General features: G+C 37.8%; 1 protein-coding gene across 1 annotated transcript; it reads right to left on the bottom strand.

Annotated features, from left to right (window-relative positions):
- Window positions 1-2262: 2262 nt before the first annotated feature.
- Window positions 2263-27334, bottom strand: hephl1b (hephaestin-like 1b). Its single transcript, XM_047380081.1, has 20 exons — window positions 27021-27334; window positions 24566-24810; window positions 19733-19945; window positions 19275-19481; window positions 18751-19005; window positions 17201-17369; window positions 15175-15305; window positions 14893-15024; window positions 12764-12969; window positions 11430-11574; window positions 11087-11299; window positions 9354-9564; window positions 9101-9231; window positions 8896-9021; window positions 8672-8778; window positions 8333-8567; window positions 6284-6423; window positions 6026-6179; window positions 5931-5951; window positions 2263-2648 (listed from the first exon to the last, which is right to left on the bottom strand). The coding sequence occupies exons 1-20, from the start codon at window positions 27191-27193 to the stop codon at window positions 2569-2571; spliced, it is 3294 nt and encodes a 1097-aa protein (XP_047236037.1). The 5' UTR covers window positions 27194-27334; the 3' UTR covers window positions 2263-2568.

The following is a 27334-nucleotide window of genomic DNA, read 5'->3' as shown; positions in this document are numbered from 1 at the left end:
ACTCTGCTAGTTTCTCTGTCCATACTCTATGTCTTGTTCTCCTCATGTTTGGCGGTAGGTTTTTGCCTTTTCTTTATTATTAAAATCTTGCTTTTCATCATGCTGCAACCAAACTCATGTCTAGCCTTGGTCAGACCGTTTTCATAATTTTCCTGTTGTTTCATCATTATCCTACTAGCAACCCACAAGACCTGACATTCAGACACCGGTTTTGGCTGTATTTTCAGCAATTTATGTAACACAATTCTTGATGCTATTTGTTACTCATGCTAACAATCATAAATTATGTTGACATGATTGATAATGTTCTTGCTGACTACTTTATTTGACTATGTAAAAAAATAGAGAAAAACACCATCAAAATTTCTTAACATATAAACATTCTTTTATTATTTTTTTCTGTTAGTCTGCCTAAAGATTTAGAAGTTTAAAATAATTAGTTTGAAAGTTTTGAGGGCTTAGAAAAACGTGATGGTTAAAAGTTGTTTTTCAGTTTGGACAGTGTTTGCCCTAACTTGCAGTGGACTGTGGCTTTGATGTGATCAATATGCAAATCAATCACTGAGTGAGCAGCAGCAATCACAGGGACATAAACAATGATATGCTAATTTGTGCTGGTTATCAGGTCAAACTCTCAGATTAAAAGGTAAAAAAACACTCCTCTATCACAACCTTGGCTTGTGCTTCAGGGAATGATGATGGGCCATCTCCTAGATCTGTTAATGTGAGTGCCTCAGGACAACCTACCAATTATTTACACTCATTACAGACCCCTGCAACAAATGGAATTAACCAACAGTGCATTGTTTTACTTCGTACTGTTTGTCTGTCTCTTTATTGATCTTGTTCATCAGGGAGAATATCAGTGGAGGAATTTAGGTAAACACGTTTATTCAAGTGCTGTGCTGTAAGAAAGAAAAATTTTATGTTGAATCTTTCAAGGCACTAGCTCACACCAACTTTCAGGCTCTGCAGGGTCCATGGAGCCCTAAAGCTGTTGAATGCAGACAGAGATTTAGGTTCTGATCACCTTGATCCTTATTTCTTTTAACCAGCTGTTGATTTTAATTTTATATTTTGCAGAATATATTATGTATATGTTTGGTCTGACCGTTTTGAATTATATGGTCTCTGGCATTTGAAAATACATCTGTTCTCCTTTTGTTTACAGAAGGTAATACCACATATTAAAAACTAGATGCCTGCTTAAAAGGTTTATAAGTGAACAACTAAAGAATTTCTTGAAGAAAATGTAATTATTTCATAGCATCAGTTATGATTTAGAAACACAACTGGCGCTGTGAAAGTGGCAAATTCTATTTTTATGCAATAGATGTTAGAGTAATACTTTGCTGCTATTTTCCTTAAGTTGTCAATTAATGTTGTTAATTTGCTGGGTCATTATCTGTCTCTCTCCTGGAATCTAAAGGAGTTTTTTGGGACTCCATATTAAGTCCACTGTTCTTTAGACTGTATATAAACAATCTGTGTGATAAAATATAAAAAGATAAATTCCATATTCATGCAGATGACACAATTCCTTATTGTTCCTCTACATCAGCAAATATAACCCTTGAATTTCTCCAGTCTGGCTTTGATGTTATTCAGTTCAATTATGAACAACTTACGCTGGTGTTATAAATGCAAGATGTATATATAGTTTATTATTATAATACATATATATATATACAATGGAATACCACTTTGTGTTGGTCTTTCACATAAAATTCCAATAAAATATATTTATGTATGTTGTTGTAATATATATATATATATATATATATATATATATAAATAGTCAGAACTATGTAACTTAATGGACAAGATTTCACTTGATCTGTGTATTTTTGATGTCGACACTGCTCTGTTGGACTTTTTATATGCTTATGTTGGATATTAGTTAAATGTATTTTGAGGGGATTTTTTTTGGGATATAGTGTGTATGTGTTTTGCTGTGTCCAACCACTAGCTTTAAGGTATTTAAATGTTTCCAGTTTAATACCAAGATCTCCTCCAATTAATTTACTATAATTCAATGAAATCTAAAACATTCACACATTGTATATCATGTTAGTCTCCTTGAAAGACCCATAAATCTGTGAACACAGCTGAGCAATGCTGCAGACTGCTACATTCAACAAGAAAATGCTCAGTGATCTACTCCTTGAGTAACTTGCTGTTTGTTCCCAAACTAAAAGATGGGATGGATGAATGATTGCCACTTTGTGGTAGCAGAAGACAAATAGACAAAACACAAAAAGCTTAAAGAAACACATTTATTTGTACATTCAAAAACAACTTAGAATATTTGGTTTATCAGCTCTTTTTTTTTAAACCACAGACCACAGTTTTGACCACAGTGTACGATAAAAAAAAGTCTATCAAGTTATTACTTTTTGTCTTGAGATAAATCTATATTGAAGTCTGCATGACCATCTGGTGGTTGACATAAAATAAACTTGGCAGTCCTTTGCTTATTATTTTATATAATACAACATTCAGAAATAAAAGAAAGGTGCATCATTGATCAGAATTGTGCTTGGACACATACAATCATCTGTCAGTCTCCTATCTATGCATTCTTCCTGCTAGTAGACCCAGTGAAACCATTAGAGTCTTGAATGAGACTTTATGTTCAGGTGCTGAAGCTGTGAGGAACAAAACAAAGAGAGTGAGGATACAGTTTTGAAGCTAAATTCAGGTTTGCAGGTAACAAGTTTAAAACATGTCTATAAAAAGTCTATTTTTAACAAATATGTTTTCAATATATGTAAATATTAATTATGAATATCTTTGTGTACAGGTTTGTAAGCAGAACTACAGTCAGTGTCAGAAGGTTACCTGATCCAGATGATAAAATGTACCTTTGCTTAACACTAATCAAACAGTCACAGTGCCTTGCGAAAGTACTCGGCCCCCTTGAACATTTCAACCTCAGCCACATTTCAGGCTTCAAACATAAAAATATAAAATTCTAATTTTTTGTGAAGAATCAACAACAAGTGGGACACAATCGTGAAGTGGAATGAAATTTATTGGATATGTCAAACCTTTTTAACAAATAATAAACTGAAAAGTGGGGCGTGCAATATTATTCAGCCCCTTTACTTTCAGTGCAGCAAACTCACTCCAGAAGTTGAGTGAGGATCTCTGAATGATCCAATGTTGTCCTAAATGACTGATGATGATAAATAGAATCCACCTGTGTGTAATCAAGTCTCCGTATAAATGCACCTGCTCTGTGATAGTCTCAGGGTTCTGTTCAAAGTGCAGAGAGCATCATGAAGACCAAGGAACACACCAGGCAGGTCCGAGATATTGTTGTGGAGAAGTTTAAAGCCGGATTTGGATACAAAAAGATTTCCCAAGCTTTAGACATCCCAAGGAGCACTGTGCAAGCAATCATATTGAAATGGAAGGAGTATCAGACCACTACAAATCTACCAAGACCCGGCCGTCCCTCTAAACTTTCATCTCGAACAAGGAGAAGACTGATCAGAGATGCAGCCAAGAGGTCCATGATCACTCTGGATGAACTGCAGAGATCTACAACTGAGGTGGGAGAGTCTGTCCATAGGACAACAATCAGTCGTACAATGCACAAATCTGGCCTTTATGGAAGAGTGACAAGAAGAAAACCATTTCTCAAAGATATCCATAAAAAGTCTCGTTTAAAGTTTGCCACAAGCCACCTGGAAGACACACCAAACATGTGGAAGAAGGTTCTCTGATCAGATGAAACACAAATCGAACAGTTTGGCCACAATGCAAAACAATATGTTTGGCGTAAAAGCAACACAGCTCATCACCCTGAACACATCATCCCCACTGTCAAACATGGTGGTGGCAGCATCATGGTTTGGGCCTGCTTTTTGTCAGCAGGGACAGGGAAGATGGTCAAAATTGATGGGAAGATGGATGGGGCCAAATACAGGACCATTCTGGAAGAAAACTTGTTGGAGTCTGCAAGAGACCTGAGACTGGGACGGAGATTTATCTTCCAACAAGACAATGATCTAAAACATAAAACCAAATCTACAACGGAATGGTTCACAAATAAACGTATCCAGGTGTTGGAATGGCCAAGTCAAAGTCCAGACCGGTAGATAGCATTGGTAAAAATCATTCAAATTGCTTCACATAACCAGACCAAGCCTTTCCCACTTTCCACCTGGTGCTGGAAAAAACTAAATGAATTGTAAGCCTCAAACTGGCAGAATAAAATTACTGAGAGCACTTAAGTAATGCCTCAGTTTTTAAATTTACTGAAGTTTGTTTTACTTCAGGTTTACAAACTGCATTTGATTATTGTAAATGAATGCATTGGAAAATAGAGGCACAATCATATAAGTTTATCCTTCTTTCTATTTCCTTTGCAACAAACAGAAAGGAAATTAGTAATATTTACAGTATATGTAGATTTTTTTTACGGCTATATATACATACATAAGTACAGTCTAAGTTTCAAAGATATTCTTTTTTCTGTATTCTTTATTATATCCTTGGATTATTTGGGGTATTTTGTGTGGCATAATTTATCTTTGATGATGAGCTCCATGTCTTTAAGGTCGGTAGGCCTCCATCCCATCACCCTAATCTTTAGCTCCCTGCACACAATCTCTTTACGTCGGTACTCTGGCTGGGCCACTTCAAAATGTCAATATTACTTCTAGTGAGAAGAAACACGTAAACACGGTAAAATTAAAAGATAGCTTTTAACCTAAATCTGACAGCTGTATGAATAATTTTGGGCTTGAATGTATCTATCATTGTGCTAGACCTCCACTGGGTCGTTGTGTGAATTACATTAACAGCTATATGCTAACTCTTAAAACATACTAGTCATATACTAATACTCTACTGCTCCCTCCTCACTTATTGGCACTTCTGGTGAAAAGATAAATTTGTCTTTTATTCTGCTAGCATAATCTTGCACTGAACATTGTAAAGTCCAACAGTAGTAATGTGAGTACAAAAGGAAATGGTTTTCATAAACTCCCTTATGCAACAGTTATTATTTTCCTATAAAATGAAAATTTCCTGAATTAATTCAGTAAATGTACTTTCTTAAGCTAATCAGGGTGTCTGGAAATTTTTACTTGGCAGTCTCAAAACTGTTGTTTTTATGGGATGTCATTCTGAAAATAAAGCCAATTTCTTCTAGCCACTCTTCAAAATGTAAAAAAATGAAAAATGTGCCATTCAAATGAACTGATCATGTGTTGATTTTTCAGAGTTAGGGGATGACAACTAGAAAATAGCTATTTTCCTAAATGTACTAAATATCTACTATAATAATAATAATAATACAATACAACTGAAACTCTGACAAACAGTCTTGGATGACCCACGTTTACTGGCCAAATCAGCAGAAATAGTTCATGCCACATAAAATGAACCTTCCTCTATGGCTGCCTCAGTTCATAGACCTAAATGTTATATAAAACATGCTGGGTGAGCTGAAGACAAGAGTGTATAAAAGAGAACTTTGAGAGATCCAGACAGATGTTGTAAGATCCCTTCCTCTGTATACTCCAACCTCCAAATGTTATGGGACATGATTAAATACTTTCCTATTAGCAAAAGAGTGTTACACAAAGTGTGGTACTGGTAATCTTGCCACATGTGATTTTTACCTATTCACAATAACGGTGGTACTTCTCCAGTGTTAAATTCTGCTACAGCAATAAAAATACTTTAATTTTATAAGGCTTTTTACCAAGGGGTTCCTGGCGCCTTAGCCAGCGTGGTGCTGTAGTTTTTAATCTTCTAGGAGTGACTTCAATGTTAAACTACTTAAACAGATTCTACAAAGCAGGACAGCGCTTACGCAATAGTGTATTATCTTCTCTTGTGTGCATAGTTAAGTGTTAAAAACAATGTTACATCATTTGCAAAAAAAAAAAAAAAAACAAGAAATGTTACTGTACCTGGCAAGGACCTCTCTGGAGCTGTAAAGATACAAACAATGTAAATGTTAGAGAAGCATTTGAACACAGCTCAGATCATTGCCGCAGTTACGTACCTTCTATTGTATAAGTGGTCTCCATGCCTGCATGGATGTGGTCAGTGACGTGACAGTGGAGCAACCATGTCCCTGGGTTTGCCGCCACCATCTCAATAGTCTGGAAAGTCCCAGGGAACAGATCGAAAACATCTGCACGGTGCACGTGGTCCGTCTGACACACACACACAGACAGTCCATAAAGTACCACAAGGGAACAAAAAACAGGAAATATGCAAAAGCACAATACTGTTAAGCTATGAGTGTCTTCAAACGAACCCTGTAAATGAAGGTTTCAGCGTGAAAGTGAACAGTGTGCATGTCTACTTCATTGCCCATGCCAAGTAGATACCAATCAACGTTCTCATTCTGCTCCATTATCAGTCCCTGGAGGTTACCGTACACTCTACCATTAATTCCTGTAACACACACAGTTATACATCATACAAGCAAAACATTGCTGTGATAGGAAACCATTTAACATGTTTACCCAAACTTTACCCTGATTTGGGTTTAAATGAGGTAAGTTGCAACTACCTACTTTCTGAAGGAACACATTACAGGTTCCCCCAACCCCCACACCCCTACCGGGCTTTTTTTAAATTTTTATCTTTACGTGTATAAATCTTATTTATTCATGGACCTAGAACATAAAATACTTTTATTAAAGACCTTAATTGTATGTGACATTTTACAGCAGGTGACCAGCTCAATCAAAAACCAAAAATAATGTATAATAATGTAATAACACGTAACAGCAGCTGCACCCAGTGCTCAACACTTTTGCTGTAGTGGAAATATTAATTTATGACCTCTTAAAAACAGCTTGAACTCTATGTAAGAATGTTAACACTACATTTTTACATGTTGTGTCTTTGGCACCTGCCCATATGTCAAGAATGGCATCAAACGAAATAGACCATGCCAAAATGTTTTCTATACAGATCACTGCTACCTAGGTCAAGTAATAATTGCTCATATTTAAACGAAAGTATGTTTTGATAAGCTTCAGCTTATTAAAGTATCTCTCGGGAGATGCAACTGTCAGAGGCATGGTAGGAATACTTCACCCCTTGCCTGTGTTCTTCTCCGTTAAATTATATGGTCAAACAAGCATTGTTTCATAGCTTTAAAAAAATTACACATTTTTCTAATGCACTTGTTCAATATAAATAATATTTAAGAATGAATCACTTGGTATTAAGAGCTGATCCTACACTTCCATCTAACATTAGACCAGCCATGAGGTTTCAAAAATACTGCAGTCAAAAAAACCGTGACATTTTTATTTAAATGATTTCCTTGTTGGATATCAGTTACTGATTAGACGCTGCATATAGTGCATACCCACTTTTTGCGCTACTGGTTAGGAGAGAGCTATGCTTTCTGCTTTGTTGTGACACATTTTAAAGGTTAAGTTGTTGTCATTGTGAAAGACTTTCTTTTATCTTATGATTTACCACATTTTCCAAGCAGTAATGTGACATTTGGTTTGACTGGATGACAGTTCTAGACCGCAGGGAAGTTAAGCAGTTCTGCTGCTGTAATTTGTGCAGAATGTGGTTTTGGCATTGTCTTGACCAAATGAACTAGGTCGCCTGCTGCAGTGCGTCTCTTTTAGGCATTTCGACTGTCTGCACTTGCCAAAAAGAAATTACATCTTATTATATGGACGACACACAGGGACCATGATACCCAGACAGGTTGTTCATTCATAAGACCACTGAGTATGTTTTTAGCACGTCAGTCTGATTCATAAGTAAATCTGGTTGAGACAGCGTCTCCATGTGTTACATTAAAAACTACACTTCTCATCTGCACAGTAGTTCAAGCCCCATTTACTGTGATACCCCTAAATAAAACCAAGGTCAGATGAGACCACAGTTTTACCCTATAGGAAAAATGCTTGGTGTCTTGGAAAACACTGAATATAATCCTGAAAACACCCTCCCCACCTTGAAACACTGTGATGGGATCGTCATGCTGTGGGCATTCTTGCCACAGAAGCTGTACACCGGTGAAATGTTTCACAAATGTGGACTTAATTTACTAAGTGACTTCTGAAGGCAATTTGTAGAACCAATTTTAAAATTAGAACGCACTTTTACTTAGGGGTATCAGAGTAAAAACATAATTACAAATGCCACCACACTTCTAAGATTTTATATTTGCATAAAATGTAGGAAATCATGTATCATTTTCCAAAGTTTCATATGAAATTAGAAAGGTTTTATTGTTGCTTTTGAAAGTTGTTTGTCTTCTAAATGTGACTAGATGTTCACATATCCTTTAATTAAATAGAAAAAATATTTAAAAATCTCAACTTACCATGCATCAAGTTACTCTCCTCAAAATCCTGGTCTTTTTCAAATGTTCCAGGATCGACATCAAGGTATGTTTTAATATTGTCCTCCAAGTACCAGGACTGGTTTTCATCAAACACCAAAAACAGCAGAGCGAACTCTCTGTCTATGTCTCTCCTATGTCTGTTGACCGACTCGCCATGCTGCAGAATCCCGTGCCGGCATATCACCAGGGGCCCCAGAAGACCACTGTAGAGATCCTGAACATAAACACAGGTCTGCTTTAATGACTATTTGGGCATGAAAATTAAACTGCCAATGATGAGTTTACATGTGAATGTTACTCTACAATGGGAGGATGTACCTTGATGTAGTCAACGGATGAGAAGTAGACGTAGGAAATGCAGTTAGGATCTGAATTTCCTGGTCCAGAGCTTTCAGGAATATCCCAAGTCAACTCAATAATGTGGCCTGAAGGAAAGATTAAATATATCCCATAAAGTTTAATAAAAAGGTAATTTTGGATGTTAATCTAGAAAAAACAGCCACAGTCAAACTGATTTTTTTCCTTTGAAATTAAATTCTCACCAGGTTCAACAGGTACATGTGAACCACTGGCCTTAACGCCGTGTGCTGTGAGGGTATAAGGCCGGCTGGCTTTGTTTTTGAATACAATCAAAATCTGCTCTCCCACCTCTCCGTGGATTATCGGGCCTATAAATGGAAGAAAGATAATTCCTGTCATTCTCTATCTTTATTTAGCAAGACTGAAATAAGGAGGCCCTAATCTCACCCAAGATGCCCAGGTGCTCCCGCCGCATCTTCTGATATTTAAAGGTTTCGTCTGTGTATTCTCGATATACCACCTTCTTATAGCGGGAGCCAATCCTGTTCTCCCCTTTACCCACAAATATATTGCCTGGACTGGAAGACATGTACCAATTAGCTTTCGTCAACAAACAGTAATAAGTTCCACCACTAATTACAGGCTCCAGCTCCAACACTTAGACACATCATCCCACAGCCGTCCTGTCTTACCCACACACCTCTTCTCTGGGCTTGTGTGGTGCTTCTCCAGCTCCCAGTCTCTTGTAGGTGAGTAGTCCCATTCTATTTCTTCTGCACTGATAAAATACTTCACGGTCCTGGTAGGCTCAAAGTGTGGGACATTTTTCCCATGGCATGGTTTCACTTTGTAACGGTGCCTCATGCCGGCTGAGAAGTGATCTGTTGTTCTGCAGCTCACCTCAAACACACCTGGGAGTAAACAAAATCAATGACTTCCTCATCATAATTCTTCATGTGTATATTTGTTGGAACAAAGCAGATTATTTTCAGCTTTTTAAATATACTGTGTACAGTAACACATCCTTCTTTCTGTTCTAAATGACTTTTACTTTAGGTTCCTGTAAACTCTCCCATCAGTCATTCTGTGGAAACAATGTTTTTTTTTTCTTAAATCTCAAGCAATTGCACAATTTGATAAAGAAGAGAGTCATGGAAAAAATAAAATGTTCCATCACTATCCATACAGTCATGTTAAAAAGTATACCCTTGCTGATTCCCAATCCAAAAAGCTTAAAAGTGTGTGCACACAAGCAAGTAATGTCTTCAGTTTCGCTCCCAGTTGACAGATATTTAAATATAATATATAAACTACATAGGAGATTTGAAAAACAATTACATATAATTTACAAGGGAAAATCACAGCCAAGTGATGCTGATCAAGTGCAATGGATCACTTGATCATCAGCAAGTATGACTGCCTCTATAAAGGCTGGTATTTTGGCAGTTTGCTGGTATACAGCAACCATGGGTGTGTTAACACAACTCCAAGATAGAAAGACAACAACAATGACTTTAGAAATTGCTGCCCATCAGACCATTTCCAAACAAATTGAAGTGCATCTGAAATTATAGACCCTGCAACATGACAGTGGCCCAAAACATACAATTAAACCCACCAAGGATTGGCTGAAAACTGAAAGGCCAGATCTTTGTCCTTTTGAGATGCTGTGAGGTGACTTTAGACAGGTTGTACAAGGACGAAACCCTTCAAACAACTCACAGGTGAAGTAAGGAATGGGACAAACTTTCCTCAGACTGATTTCAGAGACTGGTAGCTGATGTTTTTCCTCTCAAAGAGAATAATACTAGATTTTAGAGGTTAGTGCAATGGTCTGCAGGCATTCAACCCGAAGAGCCATTTTCATCCACACTCCAGCTACAAAAAACTTATTTAAAGCTAAAAATGTTACACAACATTTTAAAAAGAGGACAACTTATAATTTTTGATAGATATCTACTGTGGAAAATCTGTTTTAATTTTTAAAGAGTCACCATTTTATTTTTATGTTTAGGTTTAAAAAAAAAAAAAAAAAAACTTTAGCAAAAAGAAAATGGATACATTTTCTTCTATATGATGTTAATATTTGTGGAAAATGAAACTATAAGAAAAAAGCAAATAGTCTACAACGTAATTACCGGTACTTCTTAATGTAATTCTATTGTAGAAATCAATAAGAAACTGAAAAACAGCAATCTGCATTTTTTATTATACCTACATTTAAAAATCTTAGTTGAGTCTTTAGTTTTTGCCAAAGTTTTTAAGATGCATTGTGGAAGGTCCAAAACGCCAGAGCTGCAGGGTGCAGAACCCTGGGTTAGTGTTCAAACATTTTCCTCAGTTAGATCACATTTCATAACCTTTTTGAAGATATATTTTGTTTAATGAGTGAAAAAGCTTTCTGCAATTACAGAAAATGGATGGATGACTAACCATGATTATTTGGCTGCATGAAGAGAGCTGCAGTGGTGTGGGGAAACAGGCTGACTGTGTCTCGTGTCGTGCTTTGTTTCTTAAAGGTATTTCCCTCAAAATAGACACCGTGTATGTCTGCCTCTGTGCCAAGCCCAAAAGTATACCACATGACATTGTCCCCGGCACACATCTCCAGCCCGGGAAGGTTCCCATACATAAGTCCATTTACAGCTGAAGAAAAGGGAACAAAATAATTACAGAAGTGCAACTTGGTCTCCAAAAATACACTATAAACTCTATTCATCAAATACTCAAAGCATTAAGGTAAAACTATACAGCTCTTCTGGAACATACTGATTACCATGCATTTTATTGCTCTCCACAAAATTTTCATCTTCTTCATCTGTCTCAGCAGTGCCAAAAAGCTTAATGTTCTCCTTCAAATACCAGCTTGTGTTTTCATCCATGACAGAGAAAAGGAGGAAGAACTCTTTATCCACACCCTTCTGTTGAACAATAAACACACATACAATCAGGGAAACAGAATTGCATGTCTAGAAACTACAGAGTGAATGTGTTTATGTATGCTGTCATTAGTCTTGCAGGCCTGCAACAATGGTATAATTTAGGAGTTGCATATCAACATAGGCAGAGATATCTTAATGTAGATGGACAAACTGTCTACTTTTAAGGCTAGGCTTAAAACTTTCCTTTTTGATAAAGCTTATAGTTAGAGTGGCTTAGATTATCCTGAGCTACCTCTGTAGTTATGCTGCTATAGGCTCAGACTGCTGGAGGACATAATGACCACTTTCACCCTCTTCGCTACATTCTCACACTACTCTCCAATTTTGCATTATTTCAGCTTTTAACTTTGTTCTCTCTTTTCTCTTCCTAGAAGCTACACCTGGCCTGACTCTGTGTCTACCTGTGACACCTTTCTGGAGAGGGGCATTGTCCAAGCTTCTGCTGGCAACAACTTAATGCTCACCCTCTACCGATGATCCACATGGCCCTGTCTTTCAGTGTTTAACCCTTTCTCTCTCCTAGACATGGCGATTGACTGAGCTTAACTGTAACAAACTCTATGTGCTCTTTCAGACTCTAACCTTGAAAATTGGCTCAGAGTTTATCTGTTCTTTCTTTCTAGATGAAACGACTAAAGGAGCTTCATCCATTAACATTTACTTTTCCTTCCCATAGAAAGTACTCCTGGATCAGTGCTTCTTTGTTCTCTTTGTGTCTCTGCTCTGTTCTCTCAAACCCCCAGTCGGTCGTGGCAGATGGCCGCTCACACTGAGCCTGGTTCTGCTGGAGGTTTCTTCCTGTTAAAAGGGAGTTTTTCCTCTCCACTGTCGCTACATGCATGCTCAGTATGAGGGATTGCTGCAAAGTCCAACGCCAGTGACTGTCCACTGTCTCTACATACTCATCCAGAAGGAGTGAATGCTGCAAGTCACCGACTGGATGCAATCTGCTGGTTTTCCTTAGAGACAGAAAAACTTTTTATCCAATTTGAATAAATAACTGAATCTGACTGCACTGTTCAATGGTTAGTATTAATTGGAATGTATGTACCTGACTGTTGTGAAGTGCCTTGAGACGACATGTGTTGTGAATTGGCGCTATATAAATAAACTGAATTGAATTGAATGTGGGAAAAGAGTGTTTGCAAAGACATTACAAAACCCCAACCTGGATTCCATTCTTTCCCAGCGCTCCTCGTTTGCACACAAGCAGAGGTCCGACTAACCCGGAGTTGGTATCCATGACAGGATCCGTGCCGGAGTAGTACAAGTAGGGAATACAGGGAGAATCGGAAAAAGATGGACCTTCCAGCACCTGCCATCTGTAGGTGAATTTCTTTCCTGGGTCTACGCCTGATCCTGGTTTGTCAAAACCTAAAACATTACAGACAAAACAATGGAAGTCCTCAGATCATTTTTTAAACAACACCTTCACAGAGTAACTCGTTTTATTTTGTGTTTATTCAAATACAGTTCACATTTTTTATTAATTATACAACTTTCTTTTATTGTAATCTAAATACCCTGTGTCAATACTTTTTAAAGAAAGTGGTTGTTGAAAGATAGCCATAGTCAGTCCCGTTCACAATTTTCTGCAAGCCACGTGTGTAAGAGACCAAAACTTAACTTTCTGGCTCACGTGCAAAATGCTGTCCATTGGAGAACTAACACTGAACACCATGCCCCTAGTGAAACATGGTGGTGGCAGCAGCATGGCGTGGGCATGCGTTTATTTAGCATGGTCAGAGAAGTTAGATAGAAAGGCTGAGCTAAATTCAAAGCAATTTAGGAAGAAAAGTGTTAACCCGAATAAAGTATTAGGTTATGGGGCTGGACCAGACTATTTGGATGTTTACTTGTAAAAAACTTTTTTTTAAAACTACGTACACTAGCGTTCAAAGGTTTTAGATACAATTTCTCACTTAATGGGTCTCCTTATTTTCATGACTATTAAAATTGTAGATTCTCACCAAAGGCACCAAAACTATAAATGAATACACACTGAAATACGTAGTAAACAAAGAGTGAAATAATTCTAAACATTTCTCTATTTTAGATTCATCAAAATAGCCATCCTTTGCTCCGATTACTTCTTAGCACTCTTAGCATTCTCTCCATGAGCTTCATGAGGTGGTCACCTGAAATGATTTTCCAAACAGTCTTGAAAGAACTTCCCAGAGGTTCATTGAGAAATGGTCAAAGGTTAATATTTCAGTCATTGCAGCAAAGGACTGCTGCTGTAAGTAATATTGCTTAAATAAAACATATTTAATGTTATTTTACAATTTTTTGTTTGCTACATAATTCCATATGTGTTTATTCACAGTTTTGATGCTTTCAGTGAGAATCTGCAATCAATGTAAATGTTCATAAACATAAAAACCATTAAATGTGAACGGCGTTCTAAAACCTTTCCCCGGTAGAGTACATATAACTACTTTACTATTTGTTTGTCTAATTATAAGGGATCCCAACAAAATACATTGAAGGATATAACGTTACAAAATATCAAAAAGTCCAAGAGGAAATGAACAGTACAAGGAATCCACCCGCCCAGATTTAAAGCCAACGCTCTCCATTAGTGTTTTACTGTGCATCTTGCAGGGATGTTGCCTTGACACATAAAAAATCTATTTTCCTTGTGATGGTTGTAAAGCAAACTGACTCATTGGTTTAATGAAGATTTCTGTGATGGCTCAGACTACTCTTTCAGTACAAAGAAAGTGAAACTCACACAAACATTCTTCGCTGTACAGAGGCTGGGCCAAACTAGCTTTTAAAATCTAAGTTAGATTTGGTCACTTCAGTTCAAACTTGTGGGTAGAGTTCGGATGCCCTCTGTGTGCCTGTGTGGCCAATATCAAAAAATGGGGGGGGGACCAGATTTCTCCCACAGCCCAAAGATGTATGTCAGGATTCATTTTTATTCTAAAACTGCTAGAACCCCTCATACAAAATATGAAAGAATTTTTTGGAGCATGGACATAAATAGAACCAACCCATGTTCTAAGTAAATAAAACAAATTACAGATTAAACAAAACCGTATTTTTTTTTTATATCTAAAACAGTTTTTATTAATAGCATTTATTTCTGGATCAAAAAGAGGAAAAACAACAGCCATACAGTAACTCCAACTAATCTTGAGGTATCATCAACAAAGCCATAATGCTTTGTAAATTAGTATTTATTTTATTTCATTCTACAAAAGAGGCTGCCTGAATGTCCTCAGAAAACAGTGGCTGTAGCCACAGGTTAAAGTCTGCAGTGTGCACAATTGTGACCGACTGGTTCCTCACCATCATCGTAGCTGGTTCCCTGGGAATGTTTGTCATAGAAAAGTCCATGGGGATGAATGCTGTAGCTTCTATCGGCGTTGTTCAGGAATGTCACTCTGATAGTATCTCCTTCCTCTGCCCTCAGAACAGGACCTGGTTTAAAAGATAAAGAAGAAAAATTACTGCATATGTGGTGCTGTGAGATGACAGAGGAAAGGCTGGAAAAGAAACAGCATCAATAAACAGTATATAACAATCTATATAAATAGACAGTAGAAAAAGAGAGAGAGAATAAAAATGTACCTAAAAATCCACGATCAGATGGTAATGGTTTGACCTGAGTGAAAGTACTGTCTGTGTACTCTCTGTATGCTACTTTTACGTAGCTACCTCCAATTGCTCCCCCTTCTCTGCTAAAAAACACCTCTGATGGACTAGAAAAGAAAGGACAGCAGAGAAATACCAGGTTAATACGATCTTTAACCAATAAATTTTATCCTGACAGACACAGCAACCTTGATTCAGCAGAAAAATGACCACCTAACAAAGAATCCTATAGAGGCCAAACGCTCACACAGACCATGCATTTTAGATGTATCAAAGTATTCTAGCAAGACATAAAGTCAGAACAAGAATAGCATATTAATTAAATTACATTTCCAACAAAATGAGTACAAAAATGATAAAACTTCATAATAGGCATTCTTATTCCTTCCTCTCTAGCAACAGTTTCTTTCAAATCAAACATGCATTTAAAAGTGTCACGGTTCTGTCTCGGTTTACTTGGAATTGGACCCCACAATGCAGACGAGCAGGCAGCGTGATGGTAAGTAAAAAAAAGATTTAACAACGAAAACTCACTCACTACAGGAGGTAGGAACAAAACAAACGGGCAGGCAAGACAGGCATGGCATGATCAAAAAAAAGACTTGAGCATGAGAGTGAGAGATATCTCCACGAAGACTAAACAGAACAGGTGTGAATATATGGCGTGAAAACCAGGTTGAGCAAGGAGACAGATTAACTTGAAGCAGGTGAACTGAATAAACTTAATTAACAGAACAAGACGTGACTGGAGCAAAACAGACTCTTGAACACAAACTAGAAAAACATGAAGCAAAAGCATAACCAGATCCGAAAACCAAACTTGACAAAACATGAACAAAATGACAAAACGAAAAGCATGAGTCAAAACCTTAACTGTGAAAAACATAAGAAACCCAAAACCAAACAACCCAACATCATGATAAAAAGTTTATCGAAAGAGCTAAAAAAGACCCTGTAAACACTAAAAAACAGCTACATTTTAGCAAGAAAATGCCCATGCATTATTATATATTGTTATGAATTTTACAATACAGGTATTGCAGTTAGGGCTACTACAGTTGTAATGATATTTATTAAGAGTATTCCTAGGAGTACACTTAATTATATTTTATTATATACAGGTATTAGCCGGTTAATACCGCCTGGTGTAGTTGTCTGCTTGGGCAGAGCCTGCGTTCGGTATTGAAACTAACTTTTTAAAACCTTGACTAAGCCCACAAGAGTATTCATACCCCTGGCAAAGTAGTTAGATTAGAAAAGTTTTTTTTTTATTCAAGACATTTGTTTCTGATAGGTAGTAGACAAGCATTTCTCAATAGATAATAAAACAATGTAAAAGAAGTCCATATATTAAAAATATATTTATCTGTTTTTATTTCCATCTAATTAAAAATGGCATGCTGAAAATTATTCATACTAGTTTTAAAAATCAGTGGGGAAAAAAAAAAACATATTGTTGGCATAACAGCAATCAAACCCTTCTTATAATCGCTGACCAGCCTCTCGCATGTTTTGACGATTTATCGTTGGTGATGAGGTCTAAGTCTTTGAGGCTGGAAGGCCTCCTTGCCATCACCCTAATCATTAGGTCTCTCCACAAATTCTCTATTGGGCGACTGTGGCTCAATGGGAAGTGTAGTTGTTTTACAATTGGAAAGTTGTCTGGTGTTTGCATGTGTGCACATTTATAAATGTGGCTCAGTATCAGAAGAAATGTGCAACTTAAATTCTATCCTTTTGCCATTTATTGGAATCAAACAAAATTCCAACAAAAATAAAAGATTACTTTAAACCTTAATATGCCAGGAGTATCAATAATTTTGGGCTTATCTGTACCTTGATACCAGAAACTATCCCATGTGTATTGGTTATGTTACATTCTGTTATTACAGCCAAATCAGCAACTATAAGCCTTTTAAAGTTTTCAGAGCACATATTTGGCCAATGGGCCTTAACTCTGGACTAACCAAAATATAATATAAAGTCCAACATGTTTACTTACCTGCCTGCTTCAGTAAGAGGTGTGTTGGTTATCAGGTTCTTTTCTGTGGGAGCATATTTCCATGTGACTTTCTCTGCTGCCAGATAGAAGTTCCTCACAACACCAGGTATTATTGTGGTGCCAGATGAAGTGTCACATGCCATCACTTCATAAAAGGCCTGCATGCCAGCTGAAAAAAAAAAAAAATTTAGATTGGCACAAAATATTAGTTTGTTTAAAAAACTAACTTTTTCATTTTTAAAATAAAGAAAATTGAGGAACATCAAAAAGTGTTATCTAACATTCATTTAAAAATGTTAACATCACTTGTAGTACTTCAAAAATCCACCTTACGGTGACTAACCTTGAAAGTTTTCACAATTTGTCATGTTAAAACCACCAAGTTCAAGGTATGTTTTCATAAATGTATGTCCTTCACCAACATGCAGTGGTGCATTATTATGAAGTAAAAGGATATATGCTTATACCGATAAAAATTCTTGACATCCTGAATCATTACTGTACAACCAACTTTGGTGTAATTAAAGCTGGGAGGCTTTTACCTGCTTTACAAATCAAGCAAAATAGTTTAAGCTCAGTCAGATTGGGTGGAAAGCATTTGTGAACATCAAATGCCAAGTTTTGTCAGAGTGTTGTAATTGGATTTAGGTCTTGACTTTTGGTTGATATGGGCCATATGGGCAGTTGCCCAGGGTGGCATTAGAAAGGGATGCTCCCAAATGGGGGTGAACAAGCAATGGATAAAAGATTTATCTGTCAGTTTTTTTATTGCTTTTATGCATGTCCTGTTAAGAGTAGGTACTTAGTGCGGACACACTGCATTTTATCCCACAACAGAAATTTGATGATTTCCTGCATTTTTAGTGGCTGGGGACGGCAGAAGGAGGGGCTCACCCAGCTTCATGCAAAAACTGCCATTGGTTGTGCTATACTCTTTTCAGTTTCATATGATGGATTAAACTGTTCCCTGTGAGATGGTTAACAGTTATAATACAGTTTAATAACCAAACCCTGCTTTAAATTTCTCCTGACTTGTCTGTTTTGTTGATTGGTCTTAATGATGCTGCTTGTTCACTAATGTTCTCAACAAACCTCTGAGGCCTTAACAAAACAGCTGTACTTATACTGAGATTTAGTTTCATATGTGTTTATTCTGATCAGTTTCTAAAGCTGAACTGGATTTTATATAGAATCAACAGAGTCGAGGGGGACTAAATACCATCATATTCTTTAGATTTTGTTTTGATAATGCACCACATCATCCTGGTCTGACACAGAAAACTTCAAGATGCACCAATACATATACAAGGCACTGTATTTATAGTATTTTGAGAGAGTATGGTTCTTTGAGCTGGATGTTCACTAGACTTTGGACACCAATAAACATATAATAAAACGTCTCGAGTAGAAACACACCCCTCTGCTATGTGACTGTTGGTAAAACAAAACAGCAGCACCCCACATACACACATTCTCCCCTGTCAGCAACTCTTGGCAGCCAGTTAAAGGGGGCAGAGGTGACACAGAGGTTGGAGGCCAGTTTTTCCTACCTTCTAAGTGGTCATTAACCTGGCAGCTCAGCAACCATTTTCCTTTCATTTTTGGGATCATCGAAGCAGTAGAAAATGTGGCTGGAAACAAGCTGATAGTGTCAGTGCGGTGGCCATGGTTCAGCAGGGTGTTTCCATGGAAAAACGCACTGTGGATATCCACTTCGTTTCCCATCCCAAACATATGCCAGGCTATGGGACGGTGCTGGCATAACTTAATACCAGGCAGATTACCAAACGTGTACCCGTTTATAGCTGTAATAAAAAAGAAAACATAAATATGTTATAATTTACCAATAAACTAATGTTTATACTGTGTTCATTTAAGAATTAGGTATCATTACACATGACTACTTAATGCAGATACCTGCATAAACTAGAGACAGACGTAAGGCAGAAAAGGATTATTATCAGAAAACAATTTTACCAGTAAAAAGCATTTTTCTGCTAGTGTGTGCAGTTATTTTGAATAACAATTTGCCATTTGAATAAGAACAATTTGAAAAACAGAAAAAAGTTCTCACCATGCATCAAGTTTGACTCCTCAAAGTCTGGATCGTCTAAAGAGACCCCATCTGGTTCCAAGCATCTCTGAATATTTTCTTCTAGATACCAGCTCAGGTTTTCGTCCACCACACTGAACATCAAGTAGATGTCCTGATCAACGTCATTGCGGGCTGACTCTGAGTTTGAATTTAATGAAACTCGACTTCCAGGATTCTTCAGAATTCCTTAGTGACAAAGAGCAGATGCACATTTATTTGTCTTTTGGAGACATTCGTTTTTCTAATTGGGAAACACCTCCTTATTTTTTTTCTAGGTATTTCCTTTAAATTAGGAAGTGCCTGGTTTAACAGTTTTGTTATTAAATACATGAATAATGTGGATAAGACCAGTGTCCTTCTACTTTATTAAACACACAACTCTGGAGACAAGCTGCCAGTGCAAACACTACATATATTCAGATACTATTTTATTGTACCTTTTTTGCATGTGATGAGAGGCCCAATAAGGCCAGAAGCAATATCTTTTGGGGCATCAATGTGTGAGTGGTAGACCCATGTCAGGCAATTGGCATCATCGTCTGTGGGGGCAAACCTTGGTTTGACCTCCCAGCGGTAAGTGTAGCTGCCCCCTGGAGGGACGGAGTCATCTTCCTTCAAAGCATTTGACGTCCTGTCTGGATACAGAGCACCTGACAGACCAAAGCACAGTATTAGTGCTCTCATTATTTGGGTTCAGATCAATTTCACAGAACTGCTGCAATACTATAGTTTTACTTAAAAATGTTACTTCAAAATGTTGTAAATGTTAAAATATTATTTGTAAAATACTGTTTATTTGCATAGATTTACCGCCAAAAAGGGGCAGTCTATAAATCTAGGTAAAACACCACTATTTTTTTTTTCTTAAATATATCGCAAAAGGAAGCTTTAATCTTCACAAAACCATTCCCCAAATGAGTTTTGCACAGATACCTTTTAGTTTTACAGCAACTTAAACACAGGTGATTACATTTTAACGTACCTCAGACATTGCTGACTCTGTAAACTAAATGGTACAAAAAGCACCTTTCTCTTTGCAGCACCCCCACATGCCTCATATCATAACAAACTAGAGACACTCACCTTTCTAAAAACGGCATAACTTGTCCTTCTACCACCTTCTCTGGTGATGTAATTTGCTTGTACATTATAGTCTGCTGGTTGCTGTCCACCGGCTGCTAACTTGCGCTCTACTCTGTTAGCTTCCAGTTATGTTTGCAACTGTACATTTTCATGATACACAGTGTAAATGTCAAAACCAAAGGCTATGTCATATGCAGAAGGACTCTTACAATGGAAATAAGCACTTTAATTTGACCAGATTCCCTTATATTTCATTTTTATGAGGTGAAAAACACATTTGGGAAGGTTTTAGCACCCTTTGCCTAACTGCCTTATAACTTAACTTATATGCTTCAACATTTTCAGTCCAAATTTGCTGCAGTTATAGTGAAGATGTGGATGAATCTGGGGGTTCTCCTAGGAATTCCAAAGGATTTCCGTAGTTTTTTTTAATGTTCATTTAGAAAAAACCCTTTGGTGAGGCTCAAAAATGTTTATTTTTTTCTTTGTTTAATCACAAATAAATCAGACATAGTAACAGTTACAATAGTGGTTCCACTGGAAAAAATCTTCTTTTATATCTTACCTTTGCACAGGTACCAAAAGTTTACATGTAGGCCTTATAATGTATAATAATAATATAATATATATAACAGTGCTACAGAGCACTGTTTACTAAAACCAGCCGCCACAGAGACAGTTTCTTCCCCCTGGCTGTTTCTCTGATGAACATTCAATAGAGTACAGAACAGCATACAGATGTTGCAAATGCACCTTTTTTATTAGATATGTGTATATTGTACATTGTAAATTGTAAATTTGTATATTCTGTAATGCAAAAACAGAACAAAAGAGCAAAGTGTACCGGAGGCAAATTCCTTGTTTGTATGTACGAACTTGGCAATAAAGCTGATTCTGATAACTGCGGAGCTACACTTGATTTATTTAAGGTATGTAATTTCAGGTGGAAATTGCTCTAAAACCCCTTAGGGCTTAACAGGTTAGTTAATGCTTTCAGCCTCCATGCCAATGTACAGTATTTAATAGCCTAGGAGTGCTATTAGCTTGTAAAATGCTTAAAAATGTTGATATTGTGGCTGCATGGTGGAGCCGGTGTTAGCACTGTTTACTCTCAACGAGGGTTACAATCCTGATATGGGCTTTTTTTGCATGCAGTTTTCGTGTTCTTGCCATGCATACATGGGTTCTCTTCGGGTACTCCAGCTTCCAACCACAAGGGAAACACTTAACTGCTAGGTAATTGATTTCTCTAAACTAGCCTTAGGTGTGACTGTGTGCATGCATGGTTGTTTGCACTATGTCTCAGTGATAAACCTGTCCAGGATGTACACCACCTCTGAACCCATGGTCGCTGGAGATAGGCCCCTTCCACCCGCCTGGATAAGTGGTTATAGACAATGGATGTTGATATTGTAAAAGCGCCTGACCTGCACAGTGTTTTCCATTTGTTTGGCATAATGTATATACAGTACTGCTATAAAAACAACAATAGACCCCCCAGAACAATGCAATACAGGTGTATACAAGAGTCGAAATGTGGGGTCCAATTTGTATGCAGAAATCCAGATTTCCTAATTTCAAATTGGAAAAATAAATAGGTAGAAAGCCCCCTGAAGTTCTCAGATCTGTGAATTGCATCACACCTGAGATGTCCAAGTAGCACGTTGGAAAACCTGTGGGATTTGTTAATTGGTTTTAGTGCTACCAGCAATATAAGAGAATAATATATTTATTTTTATTTTTATGCATTCAAACACTTAAGGACTATTTGTGCCCACTGGTTTATTCAAATGATAACCATCGGAAATGCTAAGAAATAATTCATTCCTGAAATTGTGACTAAGTTTTATATGTAAGCAGTTTTTTGGATTTTGGGCTTCTCAGCCACCTCTGACAATCCCAGTCTGAGTTCCCAGGGTGTTCTTGTCATTTTTCAAACTGGAAATTTGGAAAAATATGACTTCAGGGAAGAGAAAGAAATTTCGTGCATTTGTGTTTGGGACACTATGCAGTCGTGATTCTTAAACCAAATTTATTTTCATCAAATGACAGTATTAAATAGCTGATTTTGTTAGCTTAATGTATCTGCTGACAGCCTTATTGTTTCACCTTTAACCCACATCTTCCTTTATTCCTGAGTAGTTTCCTGTTTGTAAATCCGCTAAAATATAACAGAAAGTCTCAATGAAGATAAATTACATGAATAAACAAATAAATGCTTCCATTCTGGCAAGAATGGGGGGGGGGGGGGAATGGATTGCAAATGAAGTGCACTGCTTGTTGAATGCTTGTATCCTGGCTCTTGCATAATGGTAGCTGGCAGAGACCACTGTATGCATTCCTCTACTGTCTCTGAGTTTCAGTGCGGGGGACTTCCCAGTCATTTTGTAGGGAATGGCTAATCGGAGTTAGTTTCACTTTCTGTCTAGCCTATCTAAAATAAAGCCATAGGGGAAATGTATATACAGGTCCTTCTCAAAAAATTAGCATATTGTGATAAAGTTCATTATTTTCCATAATGTCATGATGAAAATTTAACATTCATATATTTTAGATTCATTGCACACTAACGGAAATATTTCAGGTCTTTTATTGTCTTAATACGGATGATTTTGGCACACAGCTCATGAAAACCCAAAATTCCTATCTCACAAAATTAGCATATCCTTAAAAGGGTCTCTAAACGAGCTATGAACCTAATCATCTGAATCAACGAGTTAACTCTAAACACCTGCAAAAGATTCCTGAGGCCTTTAAAACTCCCAGCCTGGTTCATCACTCAAAACCCCAATCATGGGTAAGACTGCCGACCTGACTGCTGTCCAGAAGGCCACTATTGACACCCTCAAGCAAGAGGGTAAGACACAGAAATAAATTTCTGAACGAATAGGATGTTCCCAGAGTGCTGTATCAAGGCACCTAAGTGGGAAGTCTGTGGGAAGGAAAAAGTGTGGCAGAAAACGCTGCACAACGAGAAGAGGTGACCGGACCCTGAGGAAGATTGTGGAGAAGGGCCGATTCCAGACCTTGGGGGACCTGCGGAAGCAGTGGACTGAGTCTGGAGTAGAAACATCCAGAGCCACCGTGCACAGGCGTGTGCAGGAAATGGGCTACAGGTGCCGCATTCCCCAGTCCTGGGCTACAGAGAAGCAGCACTGGACTGTTGCTCAGTGGTCCAAAGTACTTTTTTTGGATGAAAGCAAATTCTGCATGTCATTTGGAAATCAAGGTGCCAGAGTCTGGAGGAAGACTGGGGAGAAGGAAATGCCAAAATGCCAGAAGTCCAGTGTCAAGTACCCACAGTCAGTGATGGTCTGGGGTGCCGTGTCAGCTGCTGGTGTTGGTCCACTGTGTTTTATCAAGGGCAGGGTCAATGCAGCTAGCTATCAGGAGATTTTGGAGCACTTCATGCTTCCATCTGCTGAAAAGCTTTATGGAGATGAAGATTTCATTTTTCAGCACGACCTGGCACCTGCTCACAGTGCCAAAACCACTGGTAAATGGTTTACTGACCATGGTATCACTGTGCTCAATTGGCCTGCCAACTCTCCTGACCTGAACCCCATACAGAATCTGTGGGATATTGTGAAGAGAACGTTGAGAGACTCAAGACCCAACACTCTGGATGAGCTAAAGGCCGCTATCGAAGCATCCTGGGCCTCCATAAGACCTTAGTGCCACAGGCTGATTGCCTCCATGCCACGCCGCATATAAGCAGTCATTTCTGCAAAAGGATTCCCGACCAAGTATTGAGTGCATAACTGTACATGATTATTTGAAGGTTGACGTTTTTTGTATTAAAAACACTTTTCTTTTATTGGTCGGATGAAATATGCTAATTTTGTGAGGAAGGAATTTTGGGTTTTCATGAGCTGTATGCCACAATCATCCATATTAAGACAATAAAAGACCTGAAATATTTCAGTTAGTGTGCATTGAATCTAAAATATATGAATGTTAAATTTTCATCATTACATTATAGAAAATAATGAACTTTATCACAATATGCTAATTTTTTGAGAAGGACCTGTACAGATTTTTTTCATCCTCTTTAAAAAAAACAACTATAGTTGACATATTGTGTGCACATTCATGCTACATGATTCCACAGACCTTTCAATCCAACACGTTTTTTATAAGCACCTGTGACTATAAACTGTACCTTTATTCATTTTGTGACACTTTACCTTCTGCATCCTTCTCGTAGAAAAGCCCATGAGGATGTATGGAGTAGCTCCTGCTGGCAAAGTTTTTTAGATGTATTATGATGACATCATCAACCTCAGCACGCAGTATGGGTCCCAGAAAACCGAGCCAATCCGGTCGAGGTGCCAGGTGGCTGTAGGTGGCATCTGTATACTCTCTGTACATTGCTTTCTTGTAGACACCGCCAATGCGTTGTTGCCCTCTCTCCAGGAAGATGGATGCATGCCTGAAGCAGAAAGAGAGTTTCACTTATTTAATTTTGCACAATGCTCAGAATTATTTTTGACAAAGTAGCCAATAACATGCAGGTCAAAAATTTTATAAATGCAGATTTTGCCTAATTATGCAGCACAGTTTAACACTGGTCAGATCTTTCACAATTGGAGTTGTTTTTGTTGTGATTATATGTTTTTGAGAGTTAATAAGCTGTTACTGAACCTGTGACAAATGCAGTTTTGCTACTATGCATCCACCTCAAAACTAGAGCAACCAGAAAAGAAGAACAATACACATTTTAAAATCTACTTTGGACTTTTACAGGATTTTGGGCCTGGATGTTTCTGGCGTTGTATAAAGTTCTGCGATTGAAGAACAATTATGTCATTATGGTGTCAGGGTGCTTCATACAAGTTTATATTTTCTTGTTGTTTGCTATAATGTTTGGGTAAAATATTAACTGAATGTTTGGATTTTCACGAAACAAGGTTTGATTCTCTCGGACTGCTTATGATTTTTATTATTCCCATATGTTTAAATCGTGCATGTTGACAAGCGTTACGTTCTTTTCAAGAACAAAACAACCTATTCTGTCACTTTTATTAATTGTTTATTATAAAAAAACTGCTGATGTCATCAATCAAATAAATCATGAAACAGGTGCTAAGTTCAAGAAGTAAACAAAATAGGCCAAATATTAGCCCACACTGTAATATTAATCAAATGTACTGAAAATACAAATGTAGGGTTTGTAATTAACTGAATCTATAACTATATCTGTTAACTGTTTCATCATATAAATACTCAAACATAGTCAAATTGAAGAGCACAGTTATACAGTGCTATAAAAAAATACTACCCCCACCCACATCCATCAATCTGGAAAGTGATGCAAAGCCATTTCAAAGTCTTTGGGACTCCAGGGAACCACAGTGAGAGATAAAATCCACAAACAGAGTACATGGAGTAGTGAGGACCCTTCCCAGGAGTGGCAAAATATTCCAAGAGTGCATCAATAACTCATTCAGGAGGTCACAAAAGAATCCAGAATAAACTCTGAAGCACTGCAGGTCTGTGGCCGAACAACTGTGGGCCTGAAAAAATAAGCTCCATCTTACATTTACCAAAACAAATGATACAGAGCACCCAAGTCTACCTGTGAATGGATTAAAAAAGGAAAACTAAATAAAGGTTTTTAGAGTGGTCTAGTCAAAGTTTGTACTTAAAACTGACTGAGGTGCTGTGGCATGACCTTAAACAGGCCTTTGGTGGTCGTAAACCCTCCAGTGTGGCTGTTTAAGATAAATCTGCAAAGAATTCTTCCAACACAGATGCATCTGACCCCCTTCTAGATATCCCAGACTCTTGATGGCAATTGCTGCCACCAAAGTGGCACAACTAATCATTTGGATTAGGGGGCAATTACGTTTTCACAGTGGTTAAGGTTGGTTTGGGTACTTTTTCCCATTACATAAAATCATGATATGAGATTGAAAAATAAATTTGTATTGACTCAGTTTATGTTTGTCCGAAAAAAAAAAAATCTCCTATGATCAGAAACATTTAAGAGAATAAAACAGAAGACATTTGTGAGGGGGCAAATACTTTTCCTTGGCACTGTATGCAACGTATCACCTTTCTGTCTCAGTCGTTTTGTCCCTGGGAGAGACACATAACCTGGAAGCCTAACTTCTGTCAGTCTGCCCCAGATCAGCTGCTGCTACAATGTAGGCTACCGCTGTCAGTGTGTGAATGTGTGTATGAATGGATGGTTGACTGTAGTGTAAAACGCTTTGGGGTCTCTGGAGACTAAACAACTGCAGGTCTTTCACAATTTACCAGTTCATCCAAACATTTTTAAACTGCACTCTTTCCTGTTTTGTGACTCGTGTGATAGCATCCATCGCTAACGCATCATCGGAGCAGATATGTTTGCTCTGTTACTTTTTTGCGCATCAGTCAGACCTCAGCAACAGTCTGTTCAGAGGTCTAAACTTTGTCACATCCTGATAGCAGTATAAAGAATGTTTTTAAACAACAAATGTCGAACCTTGTTCTGATTTTCAAACTATCTCGTCACTATTAAATGGATTTGTAGCCCATACGCCTCATGGGTGAGTTGGTCACAGTACGTGATCGATCAAATGAATGGAAAATGAAAGTACACAAATTACTACAAATGCTTTTCCTACCAACTTGAATGAAGTCATGAAAACTTACTCGTCGTTTTCGATGGCTTGGCCGTTCAGCAGGTTTTTTCCACTGGGCGCGTAAGTCCATTGGTCTTCAATGATCCCCACATAGTAAACTATCTCCCTGCTGTGTGTCTCTTCCGCGCCACACGAGAGAACAAACAACACAAAACTCGGAAAGAGCCAAGGACTCTGAGCCATGTTGGTCTGATTCCTCGCTGCTCTGACGGAAACGAGGCTTAGGGCTCAGAAGCAAAGAGGAACAAGGGAAACATCCGCAGAGTGACTGTGGAAGTGCGTCCAAGGCGCAGCTCTTATGAAACCCTGCAAATGAAAACAGTT

This window comes from Girardinichthys multiradiatus, chromosome 11, assembly GCF_021462225.1.
Source record: "Girardinichthys multiradiatus isolate DD_20200921_A chromosome 11, DD_fGirMul_XY1, whole genome shotgun sequence".
Taxonomy (NCBI): Eukaryota; Metazoa; Chordata; class Actinopteri; order Cyprinodontiformes; family Goodeidae; genus Girardinichthys; species Girardinichthys multiradiatus.
The sequence above is the reverse complement of the archived record's forward strand: the minus strand, read 5'-3'. Positions and strand labels throughout refer to the sequence as shown.